At 37.8% G+C, this 19,252-nt stretch overlaps 1 protein-coding gene across 9 annotated transcripts in view; it reads right to left on the reverse strand.

Annotated features, from left to right (window-relative positions):
- Positions 1–19,252, reverse strand: part of LOC123767543 (uncharacterized) — a 357,685-nt gene that overhangs the window by 259,453 nt on the left and 78,980 nt on the right. For all 9 annotated transcript variants that reach the window (XM_045757248.2, XM_045757244.2, XM_045757243.2 and 6 more), the window contains exon 3: positions 993–4,416. In XM_045757248.2, the coding sequence (XP_045613204.2) occupies positions 993–4,416 (3,424 nt within the window). The remainder of the gene's footprint in view (positions 1–992; positions 4,417–19,252) is intronic.

Below are 19,252 nucleotides of genomic sequence, written 5' to 3' on the forward strand. Positions count from 1 at the left end.
TTAACAACGTACTGGCAGCTTTCTAACGGTATTTAATGTATGACAAAATCTTCCTCTAACAAACAACTCATTTCCAACTTTACCAACAACTTAATAAACCATATTTTCAAATTTAAATTAAGTTGGTGATTTTAATAAGTCATTGATAATGAGAATAGCTGGAGTTTTCCCTAGAGGCTTTTCCTACATTCGTTAGTAAATAAATAAAATAAACAAGTAAATAAATAAGCAAATGACTCACTATTACGTACGAACTAAGAACATATAAATGTGCATAAGACCTATTAGCCCACGCTAGGCAGCTCTTAACTATAACCAACTAAACCTAACTATAACTAATCAAATCTAACTATAACCAACGAAACACAAGTGTACGTGTGTCTAGCCTCGCCCTGAAACACTACATATAACCAGCCCTCTTCTATGTCACCCGGTAATCTGTACCGTAAATCAACAGCTCTGTACCATCTCGTTGGTCTGTGTGACACCAAACTCCCGGTAATGATGCTGAACCTTGAGTAAGGCAGGTGTTACAGGTACAGCAGGTCGCACCGCTGTACCTGATATTAATCTCACTAAATTATTTATTCCTGGTGATTAATTCAGACTGTAATCTTGAGGAGGAACGAGTTACTTGTAACGTGCCTTCGTTCTCAATACTTTGACCCTCTCTTTTACGTATATTAAATGTGCAAAATCATTCATTTTAACGAGTAAAATTAGCCTCCATATGAAAACAGTAATTCTACAAAATTGGTTTATAACATAGTTTAAACACAACCTTCTATAACTCATTCAAGCCTAAACCTCACTAGGCATGGCATTAATGGTGGATCAATAATGAAGGGAAAGAAGACATGACTTACACTAAACACGTGAGTTATATTTGCACAACAAATATAACTCACAGTTACATTTGTTATACCTTCCATATTTGTAAAGATGACTGTATATATAACATTAAAATATCTGAAGGAGTGATATAGGCTGACCTGTTGGAGGTCCCCGAGGCTGGTAGACAAAGAGTGAGGCACAGACCAGCCGGCGCCCTTCTCCATGGTAGCCTCCGTCAGGGCCTCGACGCCCGCCCCTGCCCCGGCCTCCGCCCCAGCCACAGCTGCCGCCGCTGCTGCAGAAGGGCCACTACTCAGGTTTCCGGTTGACTTGGACAGCTTTCCGTGAGGTTTTTCAATGGGACGGAAGCCAAACTCCATGGGATCGGGGCTAAACTTTGTAACCGGCAACGTTTTGGTGCCTCTTAGGTCTCCAGTGCTGGCCGAGTGCGCCCGCTGCGGCTGGCACTGCTGCTTCGGTCTGACAGACGGTTCCTGCTGCAATAACGATGTTTGCTGAATGATCAGCTGGTCATCCATGCTGGTCCTCTCTGATGAACGTCGTCGCTGCTCGCGCTCGTTTTGCTTTCGGATTTGGCGCTCTAAATTGCGAATGGACTTTTCCTGCGCTTCGTAGAGCTCCTCTTCGCTCTGAGCACGAAGCTCGGCAAACTTTTCCTCCTGATGCGGCGAGTCGTCCTCATCCTCGGGAACACTGTCCCACTCAGAGGCGTAGTCGTCCGAGTCGTAGAGATGCGCGCGCTTCTTCTCCTCCAGATGCCGGCGGTAGTTTTCATAGGCTTCTGCCTCTTGCCTCATCCTCTCCTCTTCTTGACGCTTCATCTCCTCTAGGCGCTGCTGCTCCTCCACTTCCTCTTCGCTCTTCTTCAGCTCCTTCAGTCGCTGTTCTTCAACTTGCTCTTGTAATAATTGCAGCTCGTCTTCTTCCTGTTCTTGCGCTCTTCTACGCTTCTGCATTTTTCTACTTTCTTCTTGTTTCATCTCTTCTTTTAATCTGATTTGTTCTTGTTGTCTTAACTTTTCCTCTAACATCTTTTGTGCTTCTATTCGTTTTTGTTCTTCTGTTTTCCTCTGTTCTTCTAAACGTATTTGTTCCTCCTTTCTTTTCTCTTCTTGTAATCTCTGTTCCTCACTTCTTTTTTTCTCTTGCAGCCTTCTTTCTTCCTCTTGTCTTCTCCTCTCTTCCTCTTTTCTCATATCTTCTTCTTTTCTTCTCTTTTCTTCCTTTTGTCTTCTTTCTTCTGCTTTCCTTCTCTCTTCCTCTCGCTTAATCTCTTCTTTTCTACGTATCTCTTCTTCTCTTCTCCTTTCTTCTTCTCTTCTCTCTTCTTCTTCTATCCTCCGCCTTTCTTTTTGTTTTCTCTCTTCTTCTTCTATCTTCCTCCTTTCTTCTTTTCTCTTCTCTTCTTTTCTCTTTTCCTCCTCTTTCCTCTTCTCTTCTTCTCTCCTCTGCTCCTCCTTTCTTCTTATTTCCTCTTCTTTCTTTTTCTGTTCTTCTATTCGTCTTTGTTCTTCCAACTGTTTTTCTGCTTGTATCCTTTGAAGTTGTTCTAGCCGCTTCTTCTCCTCTCTCCGTCTTGCTTCTTCCAAGTGACGTCTTAGTTCCTCTGCCTTCTCTTCTTCTTCACGCATTTGTGCCTCTTTTTTCTCTTCTTCTAATTTCCTCTGTTCTTCTATTAGGTTTTGTTCTTCTCTTTGCCTCCTCTCTTCTTGTTCCTTCCTTCTAATTTCCTCCCTTTTTCTCGTTTCTTCTTTCCGCTTCATTTCCTCTTGTATTCTGATCTGGTCCTTCTTAAACTGTTCTTGTAGCCTCCTCTTCTCCTCCTGCTTGTGTTTCTCCTCCACTCTCTTCCTCTCCTGCATAGCTATCTGTTCGTGCTGTCTCCTCTGCTCCTGGCTCACTGTAACCGTCCGTTCATCCTCTCGCCTCTTCTGCTCTTCTATTTTCTTCCTCGCTGCTTGTTTCCTCTTCTCCGCTTCAATCAGAACTTGGTCTTTCTTCTGCTGTTCAGCGAAGAGCGTCATGGACTCTTCCATGCTGCCGAGCGCGGCCTCCTGTCCGCTCTTGCCCAGTGCAGCCTCCTGCCCACTTCTGCCCAGCGCGGCCTCGCTCTTAGCTCCCTCCCTCTGGTAGTTGGCGCCCTCCGACCGTCTCTTCTCAGCCTTGGTGATTTGCCCCTGGAGCCTCCTTTCCTCCGATTTGAGGTGCTGAGCCTCTTGGAGGTTCTTGTTGCGGACGTCGTCGGTGGACTGGCTCTCGTACCTTCTGATGGCTCCCTTTTTCCTTTTCTCCTCCAACTTTCTCTCCTGCATCCTTCTGATCTGCTCGTCTCGAATTCTATTTTCTTCTCTCAGTTTCTCCTCGTCCTCTTTCCGCATTGGTGTCACATCATCCCTTCTTAGAGTCGAAGAGCTCTTATTCTTCTGCGTTGGCGATGTTTCTTTCCTTGTCAGAGGTGACTTTTCCCTCTTGAAGGACGGCGAGCGTTCTCTTGCCAATGTTGTTTGTTCTTTGGTAACCTGAGTAGACTGTTGCTTGATAACAGACGAACACTGTTCTGTAGTGAGTGACGAAGATTGCTGCTTGGCGAGTGATGAATACTGTTCCTTAACGAGTGATGAGGACTGTTCAATCTTAGCCACTGGTACTGCACCTCCATGAGCAGCTCCTGGCGGGTCTTTGCGGGTCGTCGGCAACGGGTGGCTGGAGCCTGATTCTGATTCCCGCCTCTTGGCGATCATCATTAGTTCCTCCAACCGCCGCTTCTCCAGGATCAACTGCTGTAACTGCCTTCTCTTTTGTTCCTCTGTTAACAGCATTGGGTCTTGAATCTCCATGGGAGGTTCTCTCACTGTCTTTGGTAATAATGTCTTTGGTATCGCGGATAATTGAGAGGAAGACTGCGAGCTTTGGACAGTTTGTTGTGATGCCTGTATTTCTTGGTGTGTATGGAGGGATGACTGACTCAGTGACTGCATCTGATGACCGTGATGAGACTGCAATAGATGAAGCTTAGCTGACAGATGCTGAGAATTCAGAGATGGTTGCTGAGTTTGTTCTGGATGAGAGTGCTGTTGGGACGTTTGATGGAGCTGTGTGGGAGAGAGCACCTGTGGAGGAGAAAACATCTGCATGGGCGTCGAGTACGTCGAGGTCGAGAAACTTGGCTGAGGAGACGAGAATATTTCAGTAGGCGATGAGAACTGCGGCGGAGTGGCGTACTGGGTGGACGGAGAGGACAGCTGTGGAATCGTATCCCGGCCGAACTGCGGCGTCGACGAGCAGCGTTTATCTGGAGACTGCGGCAAGGTAGGAGGAGAGAACCTGTTTGGCGGCGACTGTGCTAGTCTCAGAGGGGAGGAATATCGCTGTGGTGAAGAGACAGACTGTGGTGACTGGGCTCTGTGAGATGTGACTGACTGCGGGAGAGGAGGGGACCCCGCAGATATGGACTTCCGTTGTTGTTCCTTCTGACGTCTTCTCTCGAACTCCGCCTGTCGTTCTTCTACAACCTGTTGCTCTAACTTTTCCTGGTGAGCCAAATTTTCCGGCACTAAGTACCTGGAAAAGACGTAGTGATTAGTGATTTATTCTTGGAAGAAATGCAGTGCAGAAAGAATATTCATGAATTGTAAAGGAGGGGAAGAAATATAGAAGACAAATGCAACTAACAGATGAAAGTTCATTAAAAGTGAGACCCCGTATTAGGTAAAGTCCTGCGCTAAACAAAGGCAAACTATTAGTTAAAACCACATATAACATATGTAAAATTAGGCACATATAAACAGAGCCTTCTTTCACTGAACATGACTGCATATTCTGTGTTGATTATTGTCTTGTTTAGGGCTTCTATCCCTCTGACCAGTGCTCTTGCTTCTTGGTTTAATTGGAAGAGGATTTCTCCAAATGTTATATTTGTTCAAGGTTGACTAAAAGAATAAAAATTAACTGTAGAATATATTACACTTATTATAAATTTGCACAACATTTCGAACCTACAAGGTTCAATCTCAAGTGAGGAGACAGGTGAGGACATATCGGATATACAATATTAGCTCAGTATAGCTGTGTCAGTGCAACAGCGTATACTCCTGAAGCTCAGTATAGCTGTGTCAGTGCAACAGCGTATACAATATTAGCTCAGTATAGCTGTGTCAGTGCAACAGCGTATACAATATCAGCTCAGTATAGCTGTGTCAGCGCAACAGCGTATACAATATCAGCTCAGTATAGCTGTCAGTGCAACAGCGTATACTCCTGAAGCTCAGTATAGCTGTGTCAGTGCAACAGCGTATACAATATCAGCTCAGTATAGCTGTCAGTGCAACAGCGTATACTCCTGAAGCTCAGTATAGCTGTGTCAGCGCAACAGCGTATACAATATCAGCTCAGTATAGCTGTGTCAGCGCAACAGCGTATACAATATCAGCTCAGTATAGCTGTGTCAGTGCAACAGCGTATACTCCTGAAGTTCAGTATAGCTGTGTCAGTGCAACAGCGTATACAATATCAGCTCAGTATAGCTGTGTCAGCGCAACAGCGTATACAATATCAGCTCAGTATAGCTGTGTCAGTGCAACAGCGTATACTCCTGAAGTTCAGTATAGCTGTGTCAGCGCAACAGCGTATACAATATCAGCTCAGTATAGCTGTGTCAGCGCAACAGCGTATACAATATCAGCTCAGTATAGCTGTCAGTGCAACAGCGTATACTCCTGAAGCTCAGTATAGCTGTGTCAGCGCAACAGCGTATACAATATCAGCTCAGTATAGCTGTGTCAGTGCAACAGCGTATACAATATCAGCTCAGTATAGCTGTGTCAGCGCAACAGCGTATACTCCTGAAGCTCAGTATAGCTGTCAGTGCAACAGCGTATACTCCTGAAGTTCAGTATAGCTGTGTCAGTGCAACAGCGTATACAATATCAGTTCAGTATAGCTGTGTCAGCGCAACAGCGTATACAATATCAGTTCAGTATAGCTGTGTCAGCGCAACAGCGTATACAATATTAGCTCAGTATAGCTGTGTCAGCGCAACAGCGTATACTCCTAAAGATGTCACATTGCTCACGAAATGTCGAACAATAAAAATTGAAAGAATGTGAACTAGTGTTTCTTCACTATCCAGATGGAAGAAAATATTTGCATAGAATGGAAAATATGCAAAAGAAAATTAATATATACTAGAGTTCGAGGCACGAATTTATAAGTTATCAAATTATAAATAGTTCAGTTAGTTAATAACATGCTAAAATGTAGCTTCGATTTGGTTGGACAATCTAAAAACCACAAAGAGAAGACAAAATTAGCATTAAAGGTCAAAATCTAATCACAAGTATTTATATATGTCATAAAAGATCACTAATTATGACACATTTATTGCAGAAGTCATTTTTTTTAATTACCAGGGGAAAGCACCAAGCCATTACGACTATATAGCACTTGAAAGGGGTCAGAATAAGAATTTGGGATGGGACGGAGGGGAAGGAATGGCGCCCAACCACTTGGACGGTCGGGGATTGAACGCCGACCTGCATGAAGCGAGACCGTCGCTCTACCGTCCAGCCCAAGTGGCTGGGTTTGTGCAGAAGTAGATTACCACAATATTCAGTTGTTGTGACTAGTAGGTCATTACCACTAACATAAACATGCGTAAAAATAAAATAGTTCATTCTAAAGTTCCTCTTCATCTCCCCCCCCCCCCACCTGGTTAAACTTTCAAAACGCAATGAGAAAGACAGGGACTATAACAGAGGGACAGGGACTATAACAGAGGGACAGGGACTATAACAGAGAGACAGGGACTATAACAGAGGGACAGGGACTATAACAGAGGGACAGGAGTAGTAGGGAGTAAGAGCCACAGACGATATTTTTTTTTTGGGAGAGGACCCCTGTGGACTGTAAGAGCCACAGACGATATTTTTTTTTCAGAAAATATCGTCTGTGGATCTTAGGGGTTTTCAGGCAAATTTGGGGAGTCACAGATTTGGAAGTAAGGAATTCTTATGAGAAAAATAATTTCCGAGATCTTAGAAGTTTGTTAATCATTCTTATGATGAAAATAAGTAGGAAAATCTTAAAGAAAAGTTTTAGAAAAAATCGTGTTTGTGTCACAGCATTTCCAGGTAAACTCTATGGACAACCTTTGCCCGTTTTCAATCACACATTTGTAAAAGGACCATTTTCAGAGAATATTGTCTTAGATGTTTTGTTAAGGAAAACAGACAACTTATCCATAACATTTAGTTTTATATCCATTTACGGCTATTTCGCCTGTAATCTGTGAAAACTTGTCAGAGTCCATTTTATACCCAATTTTCGGCAGAGTCCAGTTTATGCTCAAATTCGCCAGAGTCTACTTTGAGAGCAAAATTAGTCAGAGACAGTATTTAGCTCATATTTCATCAGAGTCCAATTATCAACAGAAATTCACCAGAGTCTACTTTGAGAGCAAAATTAGTCAGAGACAGTATTTAGCTCATATTTCATCAGAGTCCAGTTCTTGATCGAAATTCATCAGAGTCCGCTTTGAGAGCAATATTCATCAGAGACAGTTTTAGCTCATATTTCATCAGAGACCATTTTATACCTAAAAATGAACAGAGTCCACTTTGTGAGCAAATTAGTCAGAGACAGTATTTAGCTCATATTTCATCAGAGTCCAGTTTATGCTCAAATTCGCCAGAGTCTACTTTGAGAGCAATATTCGTCAGAGACAGTTTTAGCTCATATTTCGTCAGAGTCTACTTTGTGCCAAAATATTCAGAGTCCAGTTCATGATCGAAATTAATCAGAGTCCAATTAAAGACCCAAATTTGGCAGAGACCACATTTTCGCTACTAGCAGTCCAATCCCCCTGAAATTTTAAACAGTCATATTTCAGACGTAGTAAATAAGATCAAGTCAGTTACAGAGCTCCAGCTCTTGTCCCCCTGTATTTGCATATTTTCTCTATATTCACTGTGTTCTTCGTATTCTCATCCGTGTTCACTCCATGTTCTACAAATGTTCTCAGTCCCATTCAGTTCATATTTTCACAAGTATCTCCATTTTTTTCTGTAATCTTTCTCTTAGTCTCATTATGTTCTCTACAAAGTCTAGTCATATTTCTATGTTTTCATGTTCATCACATGTTCTCTTTACAACTTTTATACTCAATATTCATGCTAACTTCCATATTTTGTGTTCTTTGTCAATATTCATGTTCCTCTACAAGTTCATGGTCCTCACAAGATCACTTCGTTTTTCACCTTCACTTACATGTTTTCTACATTCTTTGTCATATTCTCCATGTTCTTCACAAGTCCATTGTTCATTCTTTGTATTCCCTATTCTCCTTATCATGTTTTCATGTTCTCTGTAAGTTCATATTCCCAGCATGTTCACTGTATTCATCAACTTTTTCTTACATGTTTTCTGTGTTCACCGTATGTTCACTGTGTTCATTCCCTTACTTAACCTCAATTTCTTTTAACCAATTCGTTTCTTCCATTCACTAACTAGTTCTTTGTCAAATAATATTATACTGCATTACAGTTTCCTCAACAATTTTAGTCACCCAGTTTTTATTTGCAAAACTATGTCAAAGTAATTCTCGTAGTCAACTTAATAGTTCTACCAGCCATGTTCTTAAACAGATCTACTCTTTATTCAGTTCCCAAATTTACAAAGACAAACCTTTCTTGTAACTTCTTAACTAAAAATCTTTCGCCAATCAACTAAAACATAGTCACTTTCGTCATTTCTCAACTAAACTTATTATCCAGTCAACTAAAAATAGTCAGAAATAGCCTCGTTCAACACTGTTCTTAACTAAAACAACCTTTCTCTTAGCTAAAAATTGTCAAAGGAAACTTCTTTCAGCACTTTCTTATCAGCCACTATGTTTCATCAAGAAAAATTGCCAAAGGAAACTTTCCAAAACTGTTCATAACTAGCTTTTATCCATCTTCAATCAACTAAAAATAATAACTTTCATCATTTCTTAACTAAACATATTCCCCAGTCATCAGAAAATAACCGTGTTCATCATGTTTCATTGTCATTTCTTAACTAAAATTAACTATCAATCAACAGAAAAAGCCATGTTCATCATGTTTTGTCTTTTTGCTTAACTAAAATTATGTTTTGTCAAGTAAGAAAAAATAACCAAAGATATCTTTCATCGCTGTTCTTAACTGACATTATACTTTGGGGAGCACAAAAATAGTCTCCCTCGTCATGTTTTATCTTTTCCTTAACTAAAGTATTCATCAGTCAACTAAAAAATAGTTACTTCATCGTGTTTCCTTGTCATTTCTTAACTGAAATATCACTTCTCTCATCTGAAATAGTCATGTATAGCCTCTTTCCAACACTGTTCCTAACTAAAGTAACCTTTCACTTCGCTAGAATAGTCATATTCATCGTTGTTCCTAACTAAAATTATATGTCGTTAAGTAAGAAATATAGTCAAAGACACTCTTCGAGGCATCAAAGACTTACTCAAAGACACCAAAGTTACACTCTAAGACTTCCTTCGAGACATCAAAGACTTCCTTAAGACTTCAATGGGACTCTTCGAGATATCAAAAGACACTCTCAAACACTCAAAATTTACTTGCATCCTCAAAGTTATTCTCAGAGGCATAAAAGTCATTCTCAGAGCTATCAAATTATTCTCGATGTCATCAAAAGTATTTTCTCGTTCATCAAAGTTAATCTCAGAGTTAACAAAGGTAATCTCTAACTCACTCTCGTACATCAAAGTTGTTTCAAAGACATCAAAGTTAATCTCAGAGTTATCCAAAGATATTCTCATGTCCACAAAAGTTATTCTGAGCTATCAAAGTTAATCTCAAACATCTCCGTTCATAAAAGTTATTCTCTAAGAGCTATCAAAAGTTATTCTCAGTCATCAAAGTTATTCCAAGAGACGTCAAAGTTAATCCAAGACATCATCTTTCATCAAAGATATTCTCTCTAAGCCATCAATGTTCTTCTCTTAAGACATAAAAGTTATTCTCTATGTCATCAAAAAGTTATTCTCTGAGCTAACAAAATACTACTCATGTTCTCAAAGACATTCTCCAATTCATCAATGTTGTTTCAAAGACATCAAAGTTAATCTCAGAGTTATCCAAAGACATTCTCAAAGTCATCAAAGTTATTCTCTAAGACATCAAAGTTATTCTAAGAGTTATCAAAAGTTATTCTCAGTCATGTTATGTTATTCTCTAACTCACTTCCATTCATCAAAGACATTCTCTAAGCCCTCAAAGTTATTCTCAGAGTCACCTTCGTTCTTCAGAGAAACTTTCCAAAACATCTTTATTCATCAAAGTTATTCTCAGAGGCATAAAAGTCATTCTCAGAGCTATCAAACTTGTTCTCAAAGTCATCAAACTTATTCACAGAGTCATCAAAGTTAATCTAAGACATCATTTTTCATCAAAGATATTCTCTCTAAACCATCAATGTTCTTCTCTAAGACATAAAAGTTATTCTCAGAGTCACCTTCATTCGTCAGAGAAACTTTCAAAACATCTTTGTTCATCAAACTTGTTTTCAAAGTCATCAAAAGTTAATCTAAGACATCTTCTTTCATCAAAGTTATTTTCAGAGACATCTAAAGTTATTCTCAGAGCTATCAAACTTGTTCTCAGAGTCATCAAATGTTATTCTCGAAGTCATCAAAGTTATTTTCAGAGACATCTAAAGTTAATTTCTATGTTATAAAGTTATTCTCAGAGACATCTAAAGTTAATCTTGGTCATCAAAGTTATTTTCAGAGACATCTAAAGTTAATTTCTATGTTATAAAGTTATTCTCAGAGACATCTAAAGTCAATCTTGGTCATCAATGTTGTTCTCTAAACATCAATGTTGTTCTCCAAGACATCAAAGATGTTCTCAAAATCATAAAAGTTATTCCCAGAGCTATCAAAGTTATTCTCAAAGTCATCAAAGTTATTCAAAGAGCTAACAAAAGTTATTCTCTAAGTAACCTTTCGTTCATCAGAGAAGCTTTCTAAGACATCTTCTTCCATAAAAGTTATTTTCAGAGACATCTAAAGTTATTCTCAGAGTCATCAAAGTGATCTCTAATTCACCTTTGTTCTCCCAAAGTTGTTCTCTAAGACACCTTCGTTCATCAAAGAAACTCTCTCTAAACCATCAATGTTATTCTTTAAGACATCTTCAGTCATAAAATTTCTCTCCAAAATGTAACTAGTTCAGCTTTTCATACCAAACCTGCATTTCTGTTAAAACATATTTTCTCAGTTTCTTTACCCTAAAACTGTTCTCTGAACTACACTGTTCAAACCTACGTAACCTATCCTCTCCACCCAATGTTACTTAGTTAACGTAACGTTCCTAAACCTAGCTTTACCTATCCTAACCTAACTTACCTTACCTTCCCTATCTTACCTAACTTTACCTATCCTAACTTAACTTGCCTTTCATAACCTAACTTTACCTATCCTAACTTAACTTACCTTACCTTACCTATCTTACCTAACTTCACCTATGTTACCTTACCTTACCTTACCTTCCCTAACTTAAGCTAACTTTACCTATCCTAACTTAACTTGCCTAACTTATTCTGCTTAACATAACTTACCTTACCTTCTCTATCTTACCTAACTTTACCTATCCTAACTTAACTTACCTAACTTATTCTGCTTAACATAACTTACCTTACCTTCCCTATCTTACCTAACTTTACCTATCCTATCCTAACCTAGCTTGTCTTACCTAACTTAATCTTACTTTCCCAAACTGATGTATCCTAACTTATCTAGTCCAACCAGACATGATCTAACTTAAGTATTCCTTCTTGTCTTTGTGTTTCGTCAATCATTGTCTCATATTCATTTACTCATTTCATTAGTTAATTTCTCAAATGGTCACTTATGCATTTCAAGTGCTATTTGTTAGAGATTGGATATTTAAGCATTTCAAAGAATTATAATTTCTCAAATGGACGTTTTTGCATTTCAAGTGCTATTTGTTAGAGATTGGATATTTAAGCATTTCAAAGAATTTTTGTTATATATGGGCATTTACTCATTTCATTAGTTAATTTCTCAAATGGACACTTATGCATTTCAAGTGCTATTTGTTTAAGATTGGGTATTTAACCATTTCAAAGGATTTTTGTTATATATGGGAACTTACTCGTTTCAAGGGCTAATTTCTCAAATGGTCATTTTTGCAGATCAAGGGTTATTTGTTAAAGTTCATCAAGTTGCCCATAAGTTGTATTAGTAGGTTCTATCTTATGTTCTTATTCCCCAACCCCTTAACCTAACCTCTTGTAATCTTAGTGTATTTAGTAGGTTCTATCTTATGTTCTTATTCCCCAACCCTTTAACCTATCCTTTCAGATGTAGTTTGTTGAATATATTATCCTTTTCCTAACCTTTCAGATGTAGTTTGTTGAATATATTATCCTTTTCCTAACCTTTCAGATGTAGTTTTGTTTCTCCTTTTTGTATATTTTTACCCAAACCATCTTTCCTTCTTTACTTTGATTCTCCTACTCCTTCTAACCCTCCTTTTCTATCTCTCTCCCTTATTCTCTCTCTTCCTCCCCCTCTCTCTCCCTCATTTGCTCAAATGCTCTCTTGTTTCTCAAATTCAAGTCTTATTGCTCCCATTCTCACACCCTCATTCTCATTCACTTAGTTTTTCTTTTTCTCAATTCAAGTCTTAGTGCTCCCATGCCCACACTCTCTCTCATTCTCTCTTCTTTGGTCCCATTTTCTTCCGCCCCCTCTCTCTTACTCCTTGCTCTTCTTTCATGCTCTCACTCCCTTGAGCTCTTGTTTCTCAATTTCAAGTCTTAGTAGATCTGATTCTTTACTATTGTAATTTTTATTATTACTATGATAAAGAATGAACTTATATGTGAAAACAAAGTAAAGAAGAAAAGAAGGTTTGGGTAAAAATATACAAAAAGGAGAAACAAAACTACATCTGAAAGGTTAGGAAAAGGATAATATATTCAACAAACTACATCTGAAAGGATAGGTTAAAGGGTTGGGGAATAAGAACATAAGATAGAACCTACTAAATACACTAAGATTACAAGAGGTTAGGTTAAGGGGTTGGGGAATAAGAACATAAGATAGAACCTACTAATACAACTTATGGGCAACTTGATGAACTTTAACAAATAACCCTTGATCTGCAAAAATGACCATTTGAGAAATTAGCCCTTGAAACGAGTAAGTTCCCATATATAACAAAAATCCTTTGAAATGGTTAAATACCCAATCTTAAACAAATAGCACTTGAAATGCATAAGTGTCCATTTGAGAAATTAACTAATGAAATGAGTAAATGCCCATATATAACAAAAATTCTTTGAAATGCTTAAATATCCAATCTCTAACAAATAGCACTTGAAATGCAAAAACGTCCATTTGAGAAATTATAATTCTTTGAAATGCTTAAATATCCAATCTCTAACAAATAGCACTTGAAATGCATAAGTGACCATTTGAGAAATTAACTAATGAAATGAGTAAATGAATATGAGACAATGATTGACGAAACACAAAGACAAGAAGGAATACTTAAGTTAGATCATGTCTGGTTGGACTAGATAAGTTAGGATACATCAGTTTGGGAAAGTAAGATTAAGTTAGGTAAGACAAGCTAGGTTAGGATAGGATAGGTAAAGTTAGGTAAGATAGGGAAGGTAAGGTAAGTTATGTTAAGCAGAATAAGTTAGGTAAGTTAAGTTAGGATAGGTAAAGTTAGGTAAGATAGAGAAGGTAAGGTAAGTTATGTTAAGCAGAATAAGTTAGGCAAGTTAAGTTAGGATAGGTAAAGTTAGCTTAAGTTAGGGAAGGTAAGGTAAGGTAAGGTAACATAGGTGAAGTTAGGTAAGATAGGTAAGGTAAGGTAAGTTAAGTTAGGATAGGTAAAGTTAGGTTATGAAAGGCAAGTTAAGTTAGGATAGGTAAAGTTAGGTAAGATAGGGAAGGTAAGGTAAGTTAGGTTAGGATAGGTAAAGCTAGGTTTAGGAACGTTACGTTAACTAAGTAACATTGGGTGGAGAGGATAGGTTACGTAGGTTTGAACAGTGTAGTTCAGAGAACAGTTTTAGGGTAAAGAAACTAAGAAAATATGTTTTAACAGAAATGCAGGTTTGGTATGAAAAGCTGAACTAGTTACATTTTGGAGAGAAATTTTATGACTGAAGATGTCTTAAAGAATAACATTGATGGTTTAGAGAGAGTTTCTTTGATGAACGAAGGTGTCTTAGAGAACAACTTTGGGAGAACAAAGGTGAATTAGAGATCACTTTGATGACTCTGAGAATAACTTTAGATGTCTCTGAAAATAACTTTTATGGAAGAAGATGTCTTAGAAAGCTTCTCTGATGAACGAAAGGTTACTTAGAGAATAACTTTTGTTAGCTCTTTGAATAACTTTGATGACTTTGAGAATAACTTTGATAGCTCTGGGAATAACTTTTATGATTTTGAGAACATCTTTGATGTCTTGGAGAACAACATTGATGTTTAGAGAACAACATTGATGACCAAGATTGACTTTAGATGTCTCTGAGAATAACTTTATAACATAGAAATTAACTTTAGATGTCTCTGAAAATAACTTTGATGACCAAGATTAACTTTAGATGTCTCTGAGAATAACTTTATAACATAGAAATTAACTTTAGATGTCTCTGAAAATAACTTTGATGACTTCGAGAATAACATTTGATGACTCTGAGAACAAGTTTGATAGCTCTGAGAATAACTTTAGATGTCTCTGAAAATAACTTTGATGAAAGAAGATGTCTTAGATTAACTTTTGATGACTTTGAAAACAAGTTTGATGAACAAAGATGTTTTGAAAGTTTCTCTGACGAATGAAGGTGACTCTGAGAATAACTTTTATGTCTTAGAGAAGAACATTGATGGTTTAGAGAGAATATCTTTGATGAAAAATGATGTCTTAGATTAACTTTGATGACTCTGTGAATAAGTTTGATGACTTTGAGAACAAGTTTGATAGCTCTGAGAATGACTTTTATGCCTCTGAGAATAACTTTGATGAATAAAGATGTTTTGGAAAGTTTCTCTGAAGAACGAAGGTGACTCTGAGAATAACTTTGAGGGCTTAGAGAATGTCTTTGATGAATGGAAGTGAGTTAGAGAATAACATAACATGACTGAGAATAACTTTTGATAACTCTTAGAATAACTTTGATGTCTTAGAGAATAACTTTGATGACTTTGAGAATGTCTTTGGATAACTCTGAGATTAACTTTGATGTCTTTGAAACAACATTGATGAATTGGAGAATGTCTTTGAGAACATGAGTAGTATTTTGTTAGCTCAGAGAATAACTTTTTGATGACATAGAGAATAACTTTTATGTCTTAAGAGAAGAACATTGATGGCTTAGAGAGAATATCTTTGATGAAAGATGATGTCTTGGATTAACTTTGACGTCTCTTGGAATAACTTTGATGACTGAGAATAACTTTTGATAGCTCTTAGAGAATAACTTTTATGAACGGAGATGTTTGAGATTAACTTTGATAGCTCAGAATAACTTTTGTGGACATGAGAATATCTTTGGATAACTCTGAGATTAACTTTGATGTCTTTGAAACAACTTTGATGTACGAGAGTGAGTTAGAGATTACCTTTGTTAACTCTGAGATTAACTTTGATGAACGAGAAAATACTTTTGATGACATCGAGAATAATTTGATAGCTCTGAGAATGACTTTTATGCCTCTGAGAATAACTTTGAGGATGCAAGTAAATTTTGAGTGTTTGAGAGTGTCTTTTGATATCTCGAAGAGTCCCATTGAAGTCTTAAGGAAGTCTTTGATGTCTCGAAGGAAGTCTTAGAGTGTAACTTTGGTGTCTTTGAGTAAGTCTTTGATGCCTCGAAGAGTGTCTTTGACTATATTTCTTACTTAACGACATATAATTTTAGTTAGGAACAACGATGAATATGACTATTCTAGCGAAGTGAAAGGTTACTTTAGTTAGGAACAGTGTTGGAAAGAGGCTATACATGACTATTTCAGATGAGAGAAGTGATATTTCAGTTAAGAAATGACAAGGAAACACGATGAAGTAACTATTTTTTAGTTGACTGATGAATACTTTAGTTAAGGAAAAGATAAAACATGACGAGGGAGACTATTTTTGTGCTCCCCAAAGTATAATGTCAGTTAAGAACAGCGATGAAAGATATCTTTGGTTATTTTTTCTTACTTGACAAAACATAATTTTAGTTAAGCAAAAAGACAAAACATGATGAACATGGCTTTTTCTGTTGATTGATAGTTAATTTTAGTTAAGAAATGACAATGAAACATGATGAACACGGTTATTTTCTGATGACTGGGGAATATGTTTAGTTAAGAAATGATGAAAGTTATTATTTTTAGTTGATTGAAGATGGATAAAAGCTAGTTATGAACAGTTTTGGAAAGTTTCCTTTGGCAATTTTTCTTGATGAAACATAGTGGCTGATAAGAAAGTGCTGAAAGAAGTTTCCTTTGACAATTTTTAGCTAAGAGAAAGGTTGTTTTAGTTAAGAACAGTGTTGAACGAGGCTATTTCTGACTATTTTTAGTTGACTGGATAATAAGTTTAGTTGAGAAATGACGAAAGTGACTATGTTTTAGTTGATTGGCGAAAGATTTTTAGTTAAGAAGTTACAAGAAAGGTTTGTCTTTGTAAATTTGGGAACTGAATAAAGAGTAGATCTGTTTAAGAACATGGCTGGTAGAACTATTAAGTTGACTACGAGAATTACTTTGACATAGTTTTGCAAATAAAAACTGGGTGACTAAAATTGTTGAGGAAACTGTAATGCAGTATAATATTATTTGACAAAGAACTAGTTAGTGAATGGAAGAAACGAATTGGTTAAAAGAAATTGAGGTTAAGTAAGGGAATGAACACAGTGAACATACGGTGAACACAGAAAACATGTAAGAAAAAGTTGATGAATACAGTGAACATGCTGGGAATATGAACTTACAGAGAACATGAAAACATGATAAGGAGAATAGGGAATACAAAGAATGAACAATGGACTTGTGAAGAACATGGAGAATATGACAAAGAATGTAGAAAACATGTAAGTGAAGGTGAAAAACGAAGTGATCTTGTGAGGACCATGAACTTGTAGAGGAACATGAATATTGACAAAGAACACAAAATATGGAAGTTAGCATGAATATTGAGTATAAAAGTTGTAAAGAGAACATGTGATGAACATGAAAACATAGAAATATGACTAGACTTTGTAGAGAACATAATGAGACTAAGAGAAAGATTACAGAAAAAAATGGAGATACTTGTGAAAATATGAACTGAATGGGACTGAGAACATTTGTAGAACATGGAGTGAACACGGATGAGAATACGAAGAACACAGTGAATATAGAGAAAATATGCAAATACAGGGGGACAAGAGCTGGAGCTCTGTAACTGACTTGATCTTATTTACTACGTCTGAAATATGACTGTTTAAAATTTCAGGGGGATTGGACTGCTAGTAGCGAAAATGTGGTCTCTGCCAAATTTGGGTCTTTAATTGGACTCTGATTAATTTCGATCATGAACTGGACTCTGAATATTTTGGCACAAAGTAGACTCTGACGAAATATGAGCTAAAACTGTCTCTGACGAATATTGCTCTCAAAGTAGACTCTGGCGAATTTGAGCATAAACTGGACTCTGATGAAATATGAGCTAAATACTGTCTCTGACTAATTTGCTCACAAAGTGGACTCTGTTCATTTTTAGGTATAAAATGGTCTCTGATGAAATATGAGCTAAAACTGTCTCTGATGAATATTGCTCTCAAAGCGGACTCTGATGAATTTCGATCAAGAACTGGACTCTGATGAAATATGAGCTAAATACTGTCTCTGACTAATTTTGCTCTCAAAGTAGACTCTGGTGAATTTCTGTTGATAATTGGACTCTGATGAAATATGAGCTAAATACTGTCTCTGACTAATTTTGCTCTCAAAGTAGACTCTGGCGAATTTGAGCATAAACTGGACTCTGCCGAAAATTGGGTATAAAATGGACTCTGACAAGTTTTCACAGATTACAGGCGAAATAGCCGTAAATGGATATAAAACTAAATGTTATGGATAAGTTGTCTGTTTTCCTTAACAAAACATCTAAGACAATATTCTCTGAAAATGGTCCTTTTACAAATGTGTGATTGAAAACGGGCAAAGGTTGTCCATAGAGTTTACCTGGAAATGCTGTGACACAAACACGATTTTTTCTAAAACTTTTCTTTAAGATTTTCCTACTTATTTTCATCATAAGAATGATTAACAAACTTCTAAGATCTCGGAAATTATTTTTCTCATAAGAATTCCTTACTTCCAAATCTGTGACTCCCCAAATTTGCCTGAAAACCCCTAAGATCCACAGACGATATTTTCTGAAAAAAAAATATCGTCTGTGGCTCTTACAGTCCACAGGGGTCCTCTCCCCAAAAAAAAATATCGTCTGTGGCTCTTACTCCCTACTACTGACAGGGACAATAACAGAGAGGGACAGGGACTATAACAGAGAGACAGGGACTATAACAGAGGGACAGGGACTATAACAGAGAGACAGGGACTATAACAGAGGGACAGGGACTATAACAGAGAGAGACAGGGACTATAACAGAGGGACAGGGACTATAACAGAGGGACAGGGACTATAACAGAGAGACAGGGACTATAACAGAGGGACAGGGACTATAACAGAGAGAGACAGGGACTATAACAGAGGGACAGGGACTATAACAGAGAGACAGGGACTATAACAGAGGGACAGGGACTATAACAGAGGGACAGGGACTATAACAGAGGGACAGGGACTATAACAGAGAGGGACAGGGACTATAACAGAGAGAGACAGGGACTATAACAGAGGGACAGGGACTATAACAGAGAGACAGGGACTATAACAGAGGGACAGGGACTATAACAGAGAGACAGGGACTATAACAGAGAGAGACAGGGACTATAACAGAGAGAGACAGGGACTATAACAGAGGGACATGGACTATAACAGAGAGGGACAGGGACTATAACAGAGAGAGACAGGGACTATAACAGAGGGACAGGGACTATAACAGAGGGACAGGGACTATAACAGAGGGACAGGGACTATAACAGAGAGACAGGGACTATAACAGAGAGACAGGTTAGGTTCGTCTTGAGGTTATCTTGAGATGATTTCGGGGCTTTTTAGTGTCCCCGCGGCCCGGTCCTCGACCAGGCCTCCACCCCCAGGAAGCAGCCCGTGACAGCTGACTAACACCCAGGTACCTATTTTACTGCTAGGTAGCAGGGGCATAGGGTGAAAGAAACTCTGCTCATTGTTTCTCGCCGGCGCCTGGGATC

Source organism: Procambarus clarkii, chromosome 67 (assembly GCF_040958095.1).
Source record: "Procambarus clarkii isolate CNS0578487 chromosome 67, FALCON_Pclarkii_2.0, whole genome shotgun sequence".
Classification (NCBI taxonomy): domain Eukaryota; kingdom Metazoa; phylum Arthropoda; class Malacostraca; order Decapoda; family Cambaridae; genus Procambarus; species Procambarus clarkii.